This window comes from Camelina sativa, chromosome 18 (assembly GCF_030686135.1).
Source record: "Camelina sativa cultivar CO46 ecotype springtype chromosome 18, ASM3068613v1".
In the NCBI taxonomy this organism is placed as follows: Eukaryota; Viridiplantae; Streptophyta; class Magnoliopsida; order Brassicales; family Brassicaceae; genus Camelina; species Camelina sativa.
This window is the reverse complement of record NC_141897.1, coordinates 17,151,169-17,169,297: the sequence shown is the minus strand read 5'-3', so window position 1 is coordinate 17,169,297 and position 18,129 is coordinate 17,151,169. Positions and strand designations below refer to the sequence as shown.

The 18,129-nt window shown below is 38.0% G+C and overlaps 2 protein-coding genes and 1 pseudogene across 4 annotated transcripts; all 3 read left to right on the top strand.

The window, feature by feature from the left end:
* Positions 1–1,694: 1,694 nt before the first annotated feature.
* On the top strand, positions 1,695–4,680 carry LOC104763464 (uncharacterized). Its single transcript, XM_087497865.1, has 4 exons — positions 1,695–1,748; positions 1,809–1,966; positions 2,114–3,473; positions 3,706–4,680. Exons 1-4 carry the CDS (start codon positions 1,695–1,697, stop codon positions 4,678–4,680), a joined length of 2,547 nt encoding a protein of 848 aa, XP_087353991.1.
* A 2,340-nt stretch (positions 4,681–7,020) lies between these two features.
* LOC104761525 (uncharacterized) lies at positions 7,021–11,850 on the top strand. Of its 2 annotated transcripts, none has more exons than XM_087499276.1 (9): positions 7,021–8,049; positions 8,487–8,520; positions 8,616–8,697; positions 8,780–8,825; positions 8,911–9,009; positions 9,181–9,249; positions 9,361–9,694; positions 9,808–9,956; positions 10,061–11,850. In XM_087499276.1, the coding sequence occupies exons 1-9, from the start codon at positions 7,513–7,515 to the stop codon at positions 10,136–10,138; spliced, it is 1,428 nt and encodes a 475-aa protein (XP_087355402.1). In that variant the 5' UTR covers positions 7,021–7,512; the 3' UTR covers positions 10,139–11,850. The 2 variants fall into 2 exon arrangements, with proteins under 2 accessions (XP_087355402.1, XP_010482925.2); XM_010484623.3 differs by having other exon boundaries at positions 10,057–11,850.
* Positions 11,851–12,492: 642 nt separating this feature from the next.
* LOC104761524 (transcription factor MYB120-like) lies at positions 12,493–14,636 on the top strand (annotated as a pseudogene). Its single transcript, XR_015588927.1, has 2 exons — positions 12,493–13,295; positions 13,374–14,636. The product of XR_015588927.1 is annotated as a transcription factor MYB120-like (transcript).
* The last annotated feature ends 3,493 nt before the right edge of the window (positions 14,637–18,129 follow it).

Sequence of the window (18,129 nt, the reverse complement as noted above, 5' to 3'; positions counted from 1 at the left end):
AAAAAGAATTATTATGATTTCCACAATCTTTATTAGTTCCAATGTTTATTAGTTCCTCGACAGATGATTTGTATAACTGAACAATACATATATGATTTGTAAGCATTTAAATGGAATTTTTTTAGTAAGGCCACTCGCCAACCCAGTTACCGGGAGGATCGTAGTTGCAAGTGATGAAGGTTTGACCATTCTTACATCTCACTTTTGCACATCCCTACTTCTCCGTGTTTCTCCACACAACCTGAGTATAGTGGCCACATTGTTTGTCCCAAACACGTGTTGAAATTTAATCGTAGTCAAATTGTTCGCCCACCCACATGTCAACCGCTGCAATGCTTGTCATGCCATTCTCTCATCACTACGTTAAAATGTTAGTATTGAAAATCAGAAAATATGACAATTATAACAACAATATAAATATAGAGAAAACCAAATAGTATGCAAAGTCACGTTTCATCCTTAAGCCAAAGGTGTATTTTATGTTTTCAATAAGTTGTGTGTTATGTATTTAGTGATGATAATTCTCGTTTAGGTGTAAGATATATTCATAGGGTGTTTTCTTCTCCAAGGTAATAATAATCCAGTTAGCAACTAATTAGGGTGAAAAATTTGTGTAATTAGTTTTATTAAGGAATATGTTAAAAATTACGCATTATTACTTTGATTAGGGAGAATTATTTTAAGTTTAGGAAATGTTATATTTATATGATTAATTATCAAATTAGTATTTAATGTAAATAATAGTAGTTCCGATTTTTTTGGAAAGTTGCAATTATGGGAGAATAATTGTTTATAAAAATGGGAAACCCTATCATAATTTAAGAAATAGTAAATTATAAATTAAAAAAAAATAATATTAATGGCATGATTGTAAATAAGTTCCAACTCTAGGATTTATTTGTTAAATGTCTCCAAAAATGTATATATAGATAGTAGTAATATACTAATCAAATATGGCAAAGTCAACCATATTTATTTATTTGTTGACTCAATTTTTCGCATTTTAATTATTTGAGAATAATTTTAATTCATTGCGAAAGTATAGTCATTATTTTTTTTTTTAAGAGTGTCCATATTAGAGAAAAATTACTTCAAACCATATTTGTAGAGAGTTTTGAATCTCTCTCGCGTATTATATGTGGCGCGTTCACAAGTAAGTTTTGTCTTAAAACATATGATGACATGCATGGTCGAGTCACAAACATTATATTTGAAATGTGACCACAATGACAAATAACAAACACTCTGCTAAGAATCTAAAACTTTTAAATAATCTTTTCATGATATAACATTGGATCCAATAAAAATACAGTAGAAAGTTTTGAAAGTTGGGAAAACGATATCAAACAAGTTGAAAAGATATAAAGTTGGTAATACATAAATTGACAATAGTACTATTCGGCCGTATATATGTGTATTATCTTATTCTAGATATCTTGTGCTAGAATAGGCAATTGTATTTAAGTTTATTTGAGGTAGAAGCTATTGAATCTTGTATAAATAGAAGAGTTGTAATCGGTTTCTGATCAATAGGAAAGAAAGAGATTTTTCTTCTACCTAGCCCCTTCATGTTTTACATGGTATTAGAGCAAAAAGCCTGATATTTTTTATTCTTATAGCTTTCTTATTCATCTTTACGTTTTATAATTTTCTTCTTCGTCTTAATAAGGTTTTTAATTAAGATCTAAAACACCATGTCGAGTGAAGACAAGAAAGCGATCGTAGCAAAGGGTTCCGATTCAAAGGAGGTTTCCCCCTACACCTTGACCTCCAGAGATAACCTTGGGTAGATGATTTCGTCTGTTCAGTTGACAGAAGAGAATTATGCAGAGTGGGCAACGGAGATGCTCAACGCCCTTAAAGCCAAAAGAAAGACTGGTTTTCTGGATGGATCCATCATAAAACCAACGACAACAGGGTCAGAGATGGAGTCGTGGACGAGTGTCAACTCGATGGTTGTCGGATGGTTGAGAACTTCGATCACACCCTGAGTGCGTTCCACGGTCTCGTTTGTCTCTGATGCAGCAGAGTTGTTGGAGAATTTAAAGGAGCGATTCTCTGTTGGTAACAAGGTTCATATACATTAAATAGTATGTCAGTTGGCATCTTGTAGTCAAGAAGGTCAATCCGTAATTGATTATTACATACTCCTCGTTGTATTGTGGGATGAACTGCAAGGTTATCGTCCGATTCCCCTTTGTACCTGCAGAGCAGCTACACAAATTGCAAAAGAGAGAGAAGATGAGAAAGTTCATCAGTTTGTCATGGGACTTAATGAGTCTCAATTTAGAAACGTGATTTGCCAAATCATTGATGCAGAGCTGATGCCAGACTTGGCACAAGCTTATGCCAAAGTGATAAGAGAAGAACATAGACTTTCAGCGAGCAAGAGAAGAGAACAACAACATGAAGCTGTCGGTTTCACGACAAGGTCCGTTCCGCAAGCTGAGTCTCCTGTTGCGTTTAATGGTCATGAAACAAGTGAGGCATCTATTTATGCAACAAGATCTGTTTCTGCAAAATTCAACCAAATCAATAACAGGAACAGAGAACGGAGCTTTTGCTCACATTGTGGGCGATCAGGTCATGAGAAGGACTACTGTTGGGAGTTAATTGGATACCCAGAATGGTGGAACGAACGGTCCGGAAGAGGCGAAGGTTGTGGTTTAGGACGTGGAGGTCGAAGTTCGAGCTTCCAAGCAGCAGGTCGTGGTCGTGGTTATGCGACGGTTACTCACGCCACCAGTCCTCATGCATCCGCGTATCCGTCTCTCACCCCTGAACAATGGAAAGCACTAGAACAATTGGCGAAGGAGAAACGGTTCAACATGTCTGATAAACTCTCTGGTAAGATTAATGAGGATATCATTCTTGATACAGGGGCCTTACACCATATGACGGGAAATCTTGCGTTGTTAACAAACGTTGGGTCCATGTCACCGTGTAAGATCGGATTCGCCGATGGAAGTACAACAATGTCGAGTAGCATGGGTGTGATTCACGTTTCAGATGATATAACACTTGAAAATGTGTTATATGTTCCAACCCTTGATTGCACACTTATATCCGTTTCTAAGCTACTTAAACAAAGCAAATGTGTTGCGATGTTCACCGATAGTTTTTGTGTTTTGCAGGACCGTTTTTTGAGGATGCTGATTGGAAGAGGTGAAGAGCGTGATGGGGTTTACTATCTTAAAGACAAGGATGTTGTGCGGGTTAACAAGGTTGAGTTGCAGCGTGATTCGACTTTGTGGCATCGAAGACTTGGACATCCGTCTTCTCTAATTATTTCTAGTTTACCTATGTTTTCTGATTCTAAAAACTCAGCTAGCTCCACTCCTTGTGATGTGTGTTTTAAGGCTAAGCAGACAAGAGAAATATTTTATGATAGTAGCAATAAAGCAATGGATTGTTTTTCACTAATACATGTTGATGTTTGGGGTCCTTATCGCATTCCTGCTTGCTGTGGAGCGGTCTATTTTGACAATTGTGGATAATTTTTCTAGAGCAATGTGGACATACCTCTTACTTGAAAAGTCCGAAGTTCGGAAAGTTTTGCAGAATTTTTGTGTCTACACGAAGAAATAGTTTGGTAAAGATGTTCGTATGGTCCGTAGCAACAATGGTACCGAGTTTATGTGTCTCTCTAATTATTTTCTAGAGAATTGGATTATACATCAAACTTCTTGTGTTGATACTCCACAGCAAAATGGACGTGTGGAAAGGAAACACCGTCACATTTTAAACGTTGCCTGGTCTTTGCTTTTTCAAGCAAGTTTACCAATCATTTTTTGGGGAGAAGCGATTTTAACGGCAGCCTACCTCATCAACCGAACTCCCACCAAAGTTCTTCATGGGAAAACACCATACGAGTTGTTATTCAACAAGAAACCGTCTTGTGATGAGTTGAAAGTTTTTGGTTCCGCTTGTTCTACACATAGGAAAATGCGTGACAAAGATAAATTTGGTCCTAGAAGTCGTTCATGTATTTTTGTGGGTTATCCTTTTGGAAAGAAGGGTTGGAAGGTGTATGACCTTGAAGATAATGAATTTTTAGTTTCTCGGGATGTTGTTTTTCACGAGGATGTTTTCCCGTATGCCACCAATCATATGTTGCTTGAAGAAGACACGTTAACTGGTCCAACTCGTGTAGATGATGATTGGGTTCTTACACCGGAATCCACCTCTATATTAAGGGGAAGTCCTGATGATGACTCTCCATCTGATCCTCCCGTAGAAAATACAACACCGTCGGTTGCCGGTGAAAATATAACACCGTTGGTTGCCAGTGAAAATACAACACCGTCAGTTGTGGAAGAAAATGTTGACACGGAACCATCTTCTCCTGTGATCGTGAAGGAAGAGGAGTCTCCAATTGTCGATTTACACACATCAGCGGAACCACCAGAAGAGTTAGACGTAGGTAAACGTATGAAGTATCCCTCTATTCGGTTACATGGTTATGTTACTTACAATGCTCGTTGTTTAGAAGACTCCCATCACGCTCCATCCGACTCCGATATGGCTTCCTCGACACCGGTCCAAGGTAAAACACCGTACCCTCTCACAAATTATATTTCTGATGATAATTTCTTTCCTGCTCATCAAGTGTTTTTAGCTGCGCTTGTTGAGGCTATTGAGCCGACTTCTTACAAACAAGCTATTCAAGACCCACAATAGACTAACGCCATGGGAACAAAGGTTGATGCTCTTGAAGAACTTGATTTTTGGGATGTCACCGACCTTCCACCAGACAAAGTGGCTATTGACAACAAATGGGTTTATAAAATCAAATTTCATGCAGATGGCTCTATTGAAAGGTACAAAGCACGCTTAGTTGCTTGTGGTAATCGTCAGATTGAGGGGGAGGACTATAATGAAACTTTTGCCCTTGTCGTTAAAATATCCACTGTGTGTGGTCTATTGCGTATTATTGCTGCAAAGAATTGGGAAGCTCACCAAATGGATGTGCATAATGCTTTTCTCCATGGTGACCTAGAAGAAGAGGTTTACATGAAATTACCTGTTGGTTTCCGTCATTCTAATCCCAACAAGGTGTGTTGACTCAAGAAATCGTTATATGGGCTTAAGCAAGCTTCTCGTTGTTGGTTTGATAAGCTTACCTCGACATTGACACAGTTTAGTTTTGTTCACTCTTATGCCGACTATTCTCTGTTTACTTACTCGCGTGCTGATGTTGAACTCCGGGTTCTAGTATACGTTGATGATTTGCTTATTTGTGGGAATAATACACGCATGTTACAAAGTTTTAAGGATTACTTGGGCAAATGTTGTCACATGAAATATTTGGGTCCAAATACTTCCTTGGTATTGAAATTGCCCGAAGTTCTGAGGGTATGTATCTTTCTCAGAGAAAATATGCTCTAGACATCATTGGTGAAACTGGTCTTCTTTGATCGCACCCGACCGACCAGTACACCGATGGAACAGAATCACAAGTTGGGTTTAAGTAAGAGTGCTTTCATGCCTAATCCTGAGGCTTATCAGCGTTTAGTTGGCCGACTCATCTATCTACTTACTACACGACCGAAGTTGGATTATGCTGTTCATATTCTTTCTCAATTTTTGAAGTCTCCGCGTATGGATCACTAGGATGCAGCCTTACATGTTGTTCGATACTTGAAGAGTGCTCCAGGTCGGGGTATTTTGTTGAGTTCTAAGTCTGATTTGACTCTTACAGCTTATTGTGATGCAGACTTCTCGACTTGTCCTCTTACACGATGTTCTCTCAGTGGTTATGTTATGTGTTTAGGCGGATCCCCCATATCGTGGAAAACAAAGAAGCAGAAAACTGTCTCGCAATCTTCCGCTGAAGCTGAATATAGGTCAATGCGTAATGCTTTGAATGAGGTTTTGTGGCTCAAACAACTTTTGGGCGATTTAGGATGTCCTCAGTCAACTTCTATACGCCTTTTTGTGATAGCCAAGCCGCCATTCACATTTCTAATAATCCCGTTTTCCATGAACGTACCAAACATATCGAACGGGATTGTCATTTTGTTCGTGATGCTGTTCAAGATGGTGTATTGACGATGGTTCACATTCGTACAGAAGAACATTCAGCTGATATACTTACCAAGACATTGGGGACTGCTTCGTTTCAACGGTTAACGTCCAAGTTGGGCATTTGTGACTTGCATGCACCAACTTGAGGGAGAGTATTGGGCTGTATATTCTGCGTATATTGTGTATTACCTTATTCTAGATATCTTGTACTAGAATAGGCAATTGTATTTAGGTTTACTTGAAATAGAAGCTATTGAGTCTTGTATAAATAGAAGAGTTGTAATCGGTTTCTGATCAATAATAAGGGGAGACAGTTTTCTTCTACCTAGCCCCTTCCTGTTTTACAAGTACTTTCCTATCGTTTTTTTTTAAATTTTTCGCTTGAACTTACCATTGTATCCATTGGTCACAATAGCAATGGTGTATTTGACGTATTGCAACGAGAAGAAGTATACCAATTACGCCCATAATACTTAAATTCAAATTGACCTCAAGTGACAATCATGTATTATTAGATTGAGCAAAACTCCATCATAGATTCAAATTTAATCAAATTTTCCTACCAATTGAGCAGCTTGTATATGAACCTGTCATGCATATTTGGAGAATATATTTCTAGTATAAGTGGTTAGGCTGTGTACGTTTTGTCAAAAAGGATGGGACAAAAAAAGGTGACACTTTTGAAATATAGGCGCCGTGTCATATTTTTGTTCGCAAAATTCTCAATCACTCCCAAGTTGCACATTCTCCTCTTAATTAGCTTTTTATTTTTTCTTCTTTTCTCTTAACCTTTAAATTTTCATCCTTTCTTTCACTAAAAAAATATAAGATTTCACAAAAAGTCCATCACTAGTTAATTTATCTCATCATAATCTAAGATTAATAATATTTTTTCTATATGTGTATTGTGGTAAAAAAAAATACTTTTTCCGGAACAGCAATTAAAAGAGGATAGTCAGAAACAATAATGAAAAATTCAAAATGTTGTACTTCCAACATAGTAATAATGTTTCAATTCAAAACGTGTTTATCCATTTTTGGTACGTTCATAACGCAAAAATCCATAGACCTCTACTCGTTCTACTAGTTAAACTTCTGATTAATGAATAACTACACTTTAAAGGAAACAAAAAGTGCTTATTAGTGTTAAAGCGCGTTAGTAAACGTGTCCAAAGCATCAAATAAGAAATTGATGACGTGGAAAATAAAATTAATAAAAAACTAGTAGCCGGGCAACGGGTAGTAGCCAACGTCGTCTACTGACGCCGTTTACTTCACGCAGTTTTTTTGAACGCATCAGGTTTATCCGAACCTGAGGTTCAGACTTAGGCTCGGTTGACCCAACGTTACTTCATTTTCTTCCTTTCTCTCTCCTACCCGGAAAAAAAAAAAGAAAGTTGGAGAGAGAGAGAGAGAGACCTTAGCTGTATAGAGAGAGAGAGAAAGGGGGATTTGGGTGTGCACTGAGTTCAATAGAGAAGAAGGATGAGTCAGATCGCGAGACGGAAGAGGAAAGGTCGTCCGTCGAAGGCGGATCTGGCGGCGCGACGGCGTAGTGGTTCGTCTCCAAGTGAATCGGGATATGAGCTCCGGCGAGGTCAAAGGCTGCGAAATGTGAGGTACAACTTCGATTTCGACGATTACTTCGACGAAGAGGAAGAGGATGATGTTGAAGAGGAGAAGAGGAGGCAGAGGAAGCTGAAGCAAGTCCTTAAGCTGAACCAGAGCCGTGCTAGAGCTGACCCTCCGATTAAGAAGAGTAGAGCGCGTGTGAGTCACGCGTCTGATTATGAAGAAGAGGAGGAAGATGATGATGACGAAGAACCAGAAGAGGAAGAAGAAGATGCGAGTGAGAAGAGGCAAGTGAAGAAGAGGAAAATTAACCGTCACGAGGATGAAGATGAAGATGAGGAAGAAGAAGAAGAAGAAGAAGAAGAAGAAGAAGAAGAAGAAGAGAAGGATTGCGATGTGGAAGAGGTAGAAGAAGAGAGAGATCAAGATGATGAAGAAGAAGATGATAAGGTATGTACGGAAACCCTAGAAATTGATGAGCTTGATTGCAAGAGTTGAGAGATAGGTTTCACACTCTCTGTCTCTCTGTGTGTGTGGTAGTTGCTTGCAATGAGAGTGTTGTATGTTGGGGAGAGATACTTAAGCTGTCGGGGTCAACTGTCCCAAAAAAAAAAAAAAAAAAAAACTAACTGATGCTGTCTCACTCCTCTTCTTCTCTCTCTTCCCACAGAATCTGATCACGCTTCCCACCTTTCTCTCTCCATTACCCATTATCTTTCTCTTTCTCTCTCTTAATTGTAGATGCGTTGTTGTTGTTTGTGTCACACTATCTCTGTCAATCACTTCTGTCTTTTTCATTTTGTTTTGCTTGTCTGGTATTGGATTTTGATTCAAAAGACATTTTTGAGGTTTCTGATATGTGGTTACATGTCTGCATTTTTATTCAGGAGAGGAAGAAGAGGAGCGCTTCTGGTATCAGTGGTATGATGCATTTCTATGTTAACTTGGTATTGAGCTTTGATTATCATGAGTTCATGACTTGTCTCATCTCTATCACTTTTGGTGTTTTTGATTAGGGACTCAGTGTGATCACTCTTTAGAAACAACACCTATCCTTGACAAGAAGCCGTTGGAGTTGATCCTTGACAAGCTTCAGAAGTACACAACTTGGAATCCCCTTTTTTTTCTTCTTTTCTTGTTGTCTGTTGTTGTCACATTGTTTAAATTATCTTACTTGTAGGAAAGACATCTATGGTGTGTATGCAGAACCGGTTGATCCTGAAGAGGTAATAGTATTCTCTCTGAGCAATCCGTTTGGCAATTGGAGTTCAAAGTTGTCGTATTTGATATATTTTGTTTTTGTATTTGTAGCTTCCTGATTATCATGATATGATAGAGCACCCCATGGATTTTTCGACAGTGAGGAAGAAGCTTGCCAATGGATCGTATTCTACATTGGAAGAGCTTGAGGTGGGTGATAAGTTTGTTTCTCAAGTTTACATTGAGAGCTTTTACGTGATATTGCTTCAATGCTTCTTTGTAGTGATAACCCTGCTCTAGTGTATTTGCTAGGATTAGGTCTATAGTTCATAGTTTATATCGTTGCTAAGCTGGTTTTGGAACTGTATATTTTGACTGCAGGGCGATGTCTTATTGATTTGCTCAAATGCGATGCAATACAATTCCTCAGATACTGTGTACTATAAACAGGTAATATACCATTTTCATTTTTCCACCAATTTTTTGTTTTTTTTGCATTAGTTTTTACTTCCTGCCTGCCGGGATATTGAGCATCGTTTTATATTGAATCATTACTACTAGGCAAGGACTATTCAGGAAATGGGGAAGAGGAAGTTCGAGAAGGAAAGGATTAAGATTAAACGTGCTGAAAAAGAGCTGAAAACAGATGAAAAGGTGAAACCTGGCAGCTCTGTGAAAAAGCAAGTTAGACAGCCTTTCAGTCGAAATGGTCTAGAGCAGCCCGTTGGTTCTGATTTCTCCTCTGGTGCAAACCTTGCTAGCGGAGGAGCTTCTCAAAACGAGCCTGTTTCAACTCAAACTGGCGGACATGAAAAGCACAGCTGCATGGATGTGCCTTTCGAGGGAACCACATCCTTGGCAGACAGTCTAGAGAAAGCAGAAGACTTATCATCTGGTATGGTTCCTTGTTATTTGATTTTCTAATGCCTCTCTCTCCCACCAAGAAGATATAATCTTTCATTGTTTCTTACAAAAATTTGGGGTTTTCCCTTTCTGCACCTCTTACAGGAAAAGGTCTCTTAGGTAGATGTGGGAGGAAGCTGTCAGTTGTTGAGGAAGACCACCGTGCAACTTATGGAAATTGGGATCAGCAGGACGATGATAGATCTGAGACCATTTTCTCAACATTTGAGAGTGAAATCAAGCAGTTTGTTGCTGTAAGTGATAATCATTATGTCCAAAGTCTCATTCTGCTATTTTCAGTCTCTTTTATTATTAAGTAACCTTCTTGACTAAATCTTTTCCCCGTATCATCAGGTAGGACTTCATGCAGAACATGCATATGGTAGGAGCCTTGCACGTTTTGCTGCTACTCTTGGACCCGTTGCATGGAAAATAGCTTCTCAGCGAATTGAGCAAGCACTACCTGCAGACTTTAAGTTTGGTCGGGGATGGGTTGGAGAATATGAGCCGCTTCCTACACCAGTACTTCTATTTGAGACCTGCACACCTAAAGAACCACCTAAAGAAGCATCTGTGTTTTCAAAACCCAAGTCAAATGCTACTGCAAAGAAGAATGAGTCTTTGTTTAAGACTCCTCTACCTACAAAGGAACAACCGAGTAATAGACCCGTTCGAGATGGCAACCGTCCTTTCCCGTTTCCAACATCCATTGGGGCTGTGTCAGAAGGGATTCCATCTTTTGTTGCTACTCAAGTAGGAAACCTAAAATCTATGAGCCAGCATGAATATCAAAATCCTTCCCGTCTAGATTTTGTCAAGCCTCAAAATAGGATTTCTCAGCAAGTAGAGCTGAATTTACCGCCACCAGCAGAACAAACCAGTTCTGGTTCTTCTTTTGTTTCGGAACACCGAAGCTTTGGAAAATCAGATACAGTGGCATCATACAGGTCTAAAAGTGACATGACCCCAACAGATTCTGAACATTATAAGCATCAGATGACTACTAACGGGATCTTCCCTGGTGGATTTAGTAATGGCAAAGTTTCTCCCAGTGTGAACAATAGAATGTTTGATCTATCTACTGATGCTGCAAATCAAATGAGCCGCACAGCAACAACTTCACAACAACCCATGAGAGAACAGAGTCATGAAAGCCACAGCGAACAAGCACAGTTTATGAGAAACTTCAATGAGAAGGCTCGAACACAGCACAGCCCCACTCATAATCACCCTAAAGCTAATAATATTCCACCTAATGTCTCATCACCACTATCCGCAAGAAGTGAAGATTCAAGCAATGCTTCGGTAGCAGCAGCACGAGCATGGATGTCTATAGGAGCTGGAGGGAATAGTAAACAAACATTTGAAAATCATAGTATTCAGAAAAGCAGCCAGATATCTGCAGAGTCCTTGTATAATCCTTCAAGGGAACAACAACTTCACCAACAAGCTTTTACATCGAGAGACCCCAAAGAGACACAGTTCCATCCTCAAATGAATGGTTTCCCTTTCCAGACATTGGTGCAGCAACAGCCTGTCCACGGGATGATGAACGGAGGATCCCAACAACCATTTCAGAACAACCGACCAATTGTTTTCCCTCAGATGGCTGCTCCAACTTCTGATTTCACAAGATTCCATGTCCAGTCCCCATGGCGAGGAGGCATTACTCCACAAGTCCAGTTAAAGCAAAGACAAGAGAATCTCAATCTCCCTCCAGATTTGAACATCGGAGTTCATTCGCCTGATTCTCCTGCAAAACAGTCTTCTGGTGTTCGTGTCGATTCCCAACAGCCTGATTTGGCGCTACAGCTCTAAAAAAAACAGCCATCAAGAAGAAGCCTAACAATTGCAAGGAGAATCTTGAGTACCACTGTCCCAAGCAAATGTTATCGCCACAGCATTTTTGTACTCATCTTTGCATCAGGTGATAAAAGGCTGGATATGTAATTGATCGCTGGGGAAGAAAACGGAAACAAACAAAACCCATAGAGCTGTTTAACCAGGTGAGTCGACATGTGAAACAATATCTTGTACTTAGGCTTCTTTATTTTTTTTGTGATGTGGTTAGTTTTGGTTTGAGGTTCAAGCCGGTTTAGAGTCATCAGTCTAGTGATCAAAGAGTTGAAATTGGAGAATGTTTACTGATATCGACGCCCTGGTTAGCTAACTATTTTCCTAACTTAGATGTTCAGTCAAACCAATCTAGTTCTCGATTCACCTGATTCCATGAAGTCTTTGGTCTTCCTACACTTCTCTATTTGTTATATATATAAATGGATTATTATATTATATGATAATAATATGACCATAGTGAAGGTTGTTTGGCCGAGTCTTGTGTCTAAATTATGGCACACAAGTTGGTACGGTTGAGTCATTTGCTTTGAAAGAAGGAAAGGTCACAACATGTGTGCATGTTATGGATAAATAATCAGTTATGCATTAATGAGGCAAAACCGCAAGAGTATTAATTTAACAACTAAATCTTTCCATTTGGTCGTAATCTCCGGATTCTTGTAAGAATTTGATATACGTATGTATACCTGAATGTTTGGAACGCCGAGTAATAGAATCTGATAATCTTGTGTCAATCTATCCAAACTGACAGTTGTGTAAGGAAAAAAAAGTGTTATTTGAAAGTAGAAAACACTTGACATATCTTGTAAAAATAAGTTGTTTCTACATTTATAAAAATAGCTAATTATGTAAAAAGTAAGTCGTATGATCAAATCCTGATTCGCATGTATTAAAAGAAGACACAGTTGTGGTATGAACATAATGCGCGTTACAAATGTCATTGCCTAAAATAGAAGGTAAGAAAAAGAAAAAGAAAAACATGTGTAAAATACAAGAAAAAACAACCGATCTTGTGAGTTGTCTTAAGAAGACTTGTGTTGTGTCCAGAGAAACAAACACTGTTAATTTCTTTCTGTCTCTCCTCTTTTTTATTTATATCTCTTTTAATTTCTTGTTTCTTCCGTTGTAATTTTTACACCGGAAAATTACCAAAGTTACCTCTCTTCTCTCTGTTTTCTCCCTCTTCGTCCATCATTTGTCACAGTAAAAAGAAAAAAAAAAACAAAACAAAACAGAGACAACAAATATTTTTTTTGATGGCCGAACTTGGGGGGTGAAAAATCACTTTGTGGGTCTCACCTTTCTCAAATCCCCCCAATCATAAGCCATTCCGACGACGATACACACTCTGTTTTTTTTTTGGTTTCTTTCTCTTCTTGAATCGGCAAGGGAAGAAGCTATCTATGATCATGTACGGAGGAGGAGGAGGAGGAGCAGGGAAGGACGGTGGATCCACCAATCACATATCAGACGGAGGAGTGGTATTGAAGAAAGGTCCATGGACGGCGGCTGAAGATGAGATACTTGCTGCGTACGTTAGAGAGAACGGTGAAGGAAACTGGAACGCTGTTCAGAAAAACACAGGTTTGGCTCGTTGCGGCAAAAGCTGCCGTCTTCGATGGGCTAATCACCTCCGTCCTAATCTCAAAAAAGGTTCTTTCACCGGCGATGAAGAACGTCTCATCATTCAGCTTCATGCTCAGCTTGGTAACAAATGGGCTCGCATGGCTGCTCAGGTATATAAACAACTAACCTAACACCTAGTTACTTGCGTTAGACGGAAACTAATCTTTTCACAAATTTGTATAAATTAGTTGCCGGGGAGAACAGACAACGAGATCAAAAACTATTGGAACACGCGTTTGAAACGCCTTCATCGCCAAGGACTTCCTCTTTATCCTCCAGATATTATCCCTAACCATCAACTCCATCCACATCCACATCATCAACAACAACAACATCATCATCAACAACAACAACAGCATAACCATCATCATCAGCAAATGTATTTTCAACCACAATCTTCACAACCAAATACACCATCATCCTCACCTCTTCCATCTCCAACACCACTAAACGCAAACGCAAATTCCCCATCATCCTTCACTTTCCATACACCAACCGCTAATCTCCTCCATCCACTTAGCCCTCACACTCCAAACAGACCGCAAACTCCTTCTCAACTCTGTTCCACACCGCCTCCACCGCTACTTTCCTCTCCTTTATCTTCCCCTCGCAACAACCAATACCCGACTCTTCCTCTCTTCGCCCTCCAACATTCCCAAACCAACAACAACGACACAAATTTCACTTTCCCTAGACCTCCACCTCTCCTTCAACCGCCTTCATCGCTCCTCGCTAAACGATACAAAAATGCTAATACTCCTCTCAATTGCATCAACCGCGTCTCAACCGCACCATTTTCCCCTGTTTCAAGAGAATCCTACACTTCCTTTCTAACATTGCCTTACCCTTCCCCAACCTCTCAAACCGCTACTTACCACAACACTAATAACAATTACTCGTCTTCTCCTTCCTTCTCTTTAAACCCTTCATCTTCTTACCCTACAACAACTTCTTCCCCAAGTTATCTCCACTCCCATTACACTCCTTCTTCCACCTCCTTTCATACCAGCCCGGTTTACTCCATGAAACAAGAGCAGCTCCCTTCAAACCAAATTCCCCAAATAGATGCCTACAATAACATCAACAACTTCACAGACAATGAGAGACAAAATCATAACCTTAACAGTTCTGGTGTTCATAGAAGAAGTAGTAGCTGCAGCCTCTTAGAGGATGTCCTTGAAGAGGCTGAGGTTTTAGCCGCTGAAGGCAGAGATCGTCCCTCGAAACGAAGACAACTCACAGCTTCTCCTCCGAACCACAACAACAACAACAACAATGATAACAACAACAGCGACAATTTCTTCTCGGTTAGTTTCGGACACTATGATTCTTCTGACAACTTATGTTCCTTACAAGGTAAATAAGAACCGCTCAAAACGCTTCAAATCTAAACTACACTTGTCTCCAGGTAAAAAAATTAAAAAATGTTTTTGACTGAAACGCAGATTTGAAACGGCAGGAAGATGAGTCTCTTCAAATGAACACAATGCAAGAAGACATAGCTAAGCTTCTTGATTGGGGAAGTGATAGTGGAGAGATCTCTAACGGACAATCATCTGTTGTCACTGACGAGAATCTTGTTCTTGATGTTCATCAATTCGCTTCACTATTCCCGGCTGATTCTACAGCCGTGGTAACCGCAACAAACGACCATCACAACAACAACAATAATAATAATTGCTCCTGGGGATTAAGCTAGAAAAAAAGTCTGAAAAGAATCTACGTACGGACCAAGATCAAGAACTAACAAAGAACAGAGTTTTTTGATCTTTGATTGTATATGAATTTATTTATTTATTTTTACTTATATTTGTTGCAAATCTTTGGTTAACTATTCAATGCTATTTATATTCTTTTCACTTGATTTTGTGATTATGATACGTTTATGTATTGTTTTTCAAACTCCTACAAAGTCTTCACTACAGATACCTAGACGCAAGTCTTTTAAAGAATCAGTGCCGTTTTACATATTAGATATAAGCGATTTTGCCAATTGCTTCGGCGCCACGAATAAGGCAAGAAGTGTTCTCATCCATCCTCTTCATGACACAAACTTTGTGGGAAACGTATATATAGCCATATTTTTTTTGTAAACCATAATCAATATATTTTAGGAATTTTAATCAACATGGAATTTATTGTCTTCATCCACTCTTTTGAAAAATAAATGTTTCTCATAACGAGATGAACAAGATTTTATTGTGAATAATAACTATATATATTCAACATTTTAAAGAACAAAAAAAAATAACTAATTTGCGGTCGTATATAAACAATCACACCTATAATTTATATTTATATAGAATTTAATGTAAACTATACTCAATATATATCAAACAATCAAATAAAATAAAATATATATATATCATAATCACAAATCAACAAAAATACAACAAAATATTGCTACGTATTATTTGTGCGTTCTTCACACGCACACGCTTGTTTCGTTTAGTACTGTTAATTACCTCATGCATTTGTGCTTTTTGGTGAAGGGAAATCAACGTTGCTCAGTAGTCATGTTCTTGGGGCTTCTCGGAAGATTAGTTAAGGTGAGTGCACATTAAGCAATAATTTCTCGTGAACGTAAAAGTACGTACGTATGTCTCTTTTGACCAATGATTCGTTCGTATGTTGCGTGCATACAGAGAATCTTCCAGTGGAAATCTACCCGTTGGATTTTAAGACGAACCTCGGCGTGATCCGCTTCAACTGTTGGGATCCTATTGCATCCGATCGTAGTTTACTTTATCTCAAACCCTATGTTTACTTTATTTTCTTTGTGTTATTCTGGTAACATCCATATATATATATATATGTATACATAATTAACCTTTAATTCCCTTTTGTCTTTTCAACTGTAGCATTCATACGCAGTGTGCTATCTTAAGGTTTATCCCTTTTGAAATTCAAAACAAACGATGGTAGAGTCCGTTTAATTTGTTTGCATTATATTGTGTCAGATGATCCTCATGATAGGTTGTTGTAAGGTATTCTCTAACTCAGAGCAGTAGATTCTACAAAAACTTACGTTGTTTATTTTGTTTTGTAAGGAAAACAAAAGCAAGTCCAATGCATATTTTTTAAGCAAATTTTGAGCGTTTCAAAAACTTATACAGTTTTGTTTTTTACACCAATCAAATAATCCTACTATATTAATTAAAAAGTATATCAAAAATTAAGTAGTAATTCTTATCCGTAATTAATTAGAGAAATAAAGTAAAAGTTTGTTTTTGAAACTAAGAATTATTTAAAATAATTGGTTAGTATAAGATATTTTATTTATCTAATATTTAAATTACATTTTAATCTTTAGTGAAAAATAAAAGATTAGTCTTGAAACCATTGACATGGACATGTAATTTTTTACAAAAAAATATTATATTTTTATAGGTACTCCTACTTCAATAGCATAAACGTTTAGAGAGAAGAAAGTCTTTTACATAGGTGAAATCCTTTTTTAAATTTCTTTTATTTATTCGTCATGTATATTTTGGAAGATGTGTGTTGGGGATCATGATGAGTGAACTTATACTGAGTTATAAGGCTTCTTGATGGATGTGATACATATCTCTATTCGCCTTAGGATCTGATCGATATTATGAGACCATTGAAAATAAAAATAGTTAACAAGACATCAAATGATGTAAACCATTATTGCTATGGTCTATCCCACGAGACTGGCATGAAGTATGTGATGAATAACGATATTCCGAGAGAAGTGTGGATAGACCATTCATAAGGTGTTCTATGAATGAACCAAATCTGTACCGTGACACATCTACTTGTGTTTACATCAAAGGTTAAAAACCATTTATTCCATGGATAAAACGTTTAAAATTCTCAAGACATCTTCCCAATTGGTGACGCTTTAGCTATTTTTCAACCGGAGTATGACTTTACATCAAAGATAAGTAAGTCAATACTTAAGTTTCCAGTATTTGTTGGTTGTTTTTTATACAACAGTTCAAGTATTTGTTTTTGTTTTGTAAGGAGGAGGAAGACAAGCTCAAGAAGAGGGATGAGGAATACAAGCGAAAGAAGAGGGATGAGGAAGACAAGCGAAAGCAGAAGTATGGATGAAGAGCACACAAGAAAGAAGACAAAGATGTAAGTTTCCTACAGTTTTAGTCTTTGTGTGCGAATGAACAAAGTATGAGTATTGATTGATTGGTCTTATACTTGCAGCTAGCAATGGTGATGTGATGAATTAGCATTTTGCCCCACTTAGGAACCAAAAAACTTATTGATTTTGCTTAATTTTGTTTGCGTGAGTTTCTTGCCTATTGTGTTGTATTGTTCAAACACAAATGATCTCGTTGTCTTCAATTTACCATTTCAAAGACAGTAACAATTTTTAAGAGCTTGACAGTTTCGGTTTCAATGCACCCACAAAAGGCTTTGTCAATAAAGAGATAAACACAATGGTCAATAAAGAAACAGAAACAGACTTTTGATAGTGGAGGGCCAATAGGAAAACATGAATATCAGAGAATAGCTGATGCTTCACTGAATTTGAATATCAAATTCACAACATACAGTAACAGATGGTGCTACATCATAAAAAACTCTTGCAAGTGTCTCTTTAACCAAATGTGGGAGATATAGATGTTTAGTGTCTAGAAGTGGAAGTAATACTATGGATCCTAAGATATCAATCAATGAAAATTGCATTGTTGCTTAAAAGGGTGATTGTAATCAACGTGTCTCTTCCACAATAGTTTGTACTCCGTTTCATGGATTTAGTAAAACAGGAGAATACACAGTGAGAGTACTTATGTAACAAGACAGCACGACAGAATCTTAATAAAAGATACAAAAACAAATACTATTAATTATTAAAGTCTAATTAAGCAGAAGAAAACATAGCACTCAGAGGTAAAAATAACACAAACAGCTAAACACACTCTCTACGCAACTCTCGTTTAGTCTTTAAGTTTTCACTGA

Excerpts from the sequence above, each read along its gene's own strand:
- LOC104763464 (XM_087497865.1), top strand. The coding sequence starts at position 1,695 with ATGTCGAGTGAAGACAAGAAAGCGATCGTAGCAAAGGGTTCCGATTCA. Across the intron at positions 1,749-1,808 it reads AGGGTTCCGATTCAAAGGAG|TTGACAGAAGAGAATTATGC; the intron begins GTTTCCCCCTAC and ends TCGTCTGTTCAG. Across the intron at positions 3,474-3,705 it reads TTCCTGCTTGCTGTGGAGCG|CAAAATGGACGTGTGGAAAG; the intron begins GTCTATTTTGAC and ends GATACTCCACAG.
- LOC104761525 (XM_010484623.3), top strand. The coding sequence starts at position 7,513 with ATGAGTCAGATCGCGAGACGGAAGAGGAAAGGTCGTCCGTCGAAGGCG. Across the intron at positions 9,250-9,360 it reads ATACTGTGTACTATAAACAG|GCAAGGACTATTCAGGAAAT; the intron begins GTAATATACCAT and ends CATTACTACTAG. Across the intron at positions 9,695-9,807 it reads AGCAGAAGACTTATCATCTG|GAAAAGGTCTCTTAGGTAGA; the intron begins GTATGGTTCCTT and ends CACCTCTTACAG.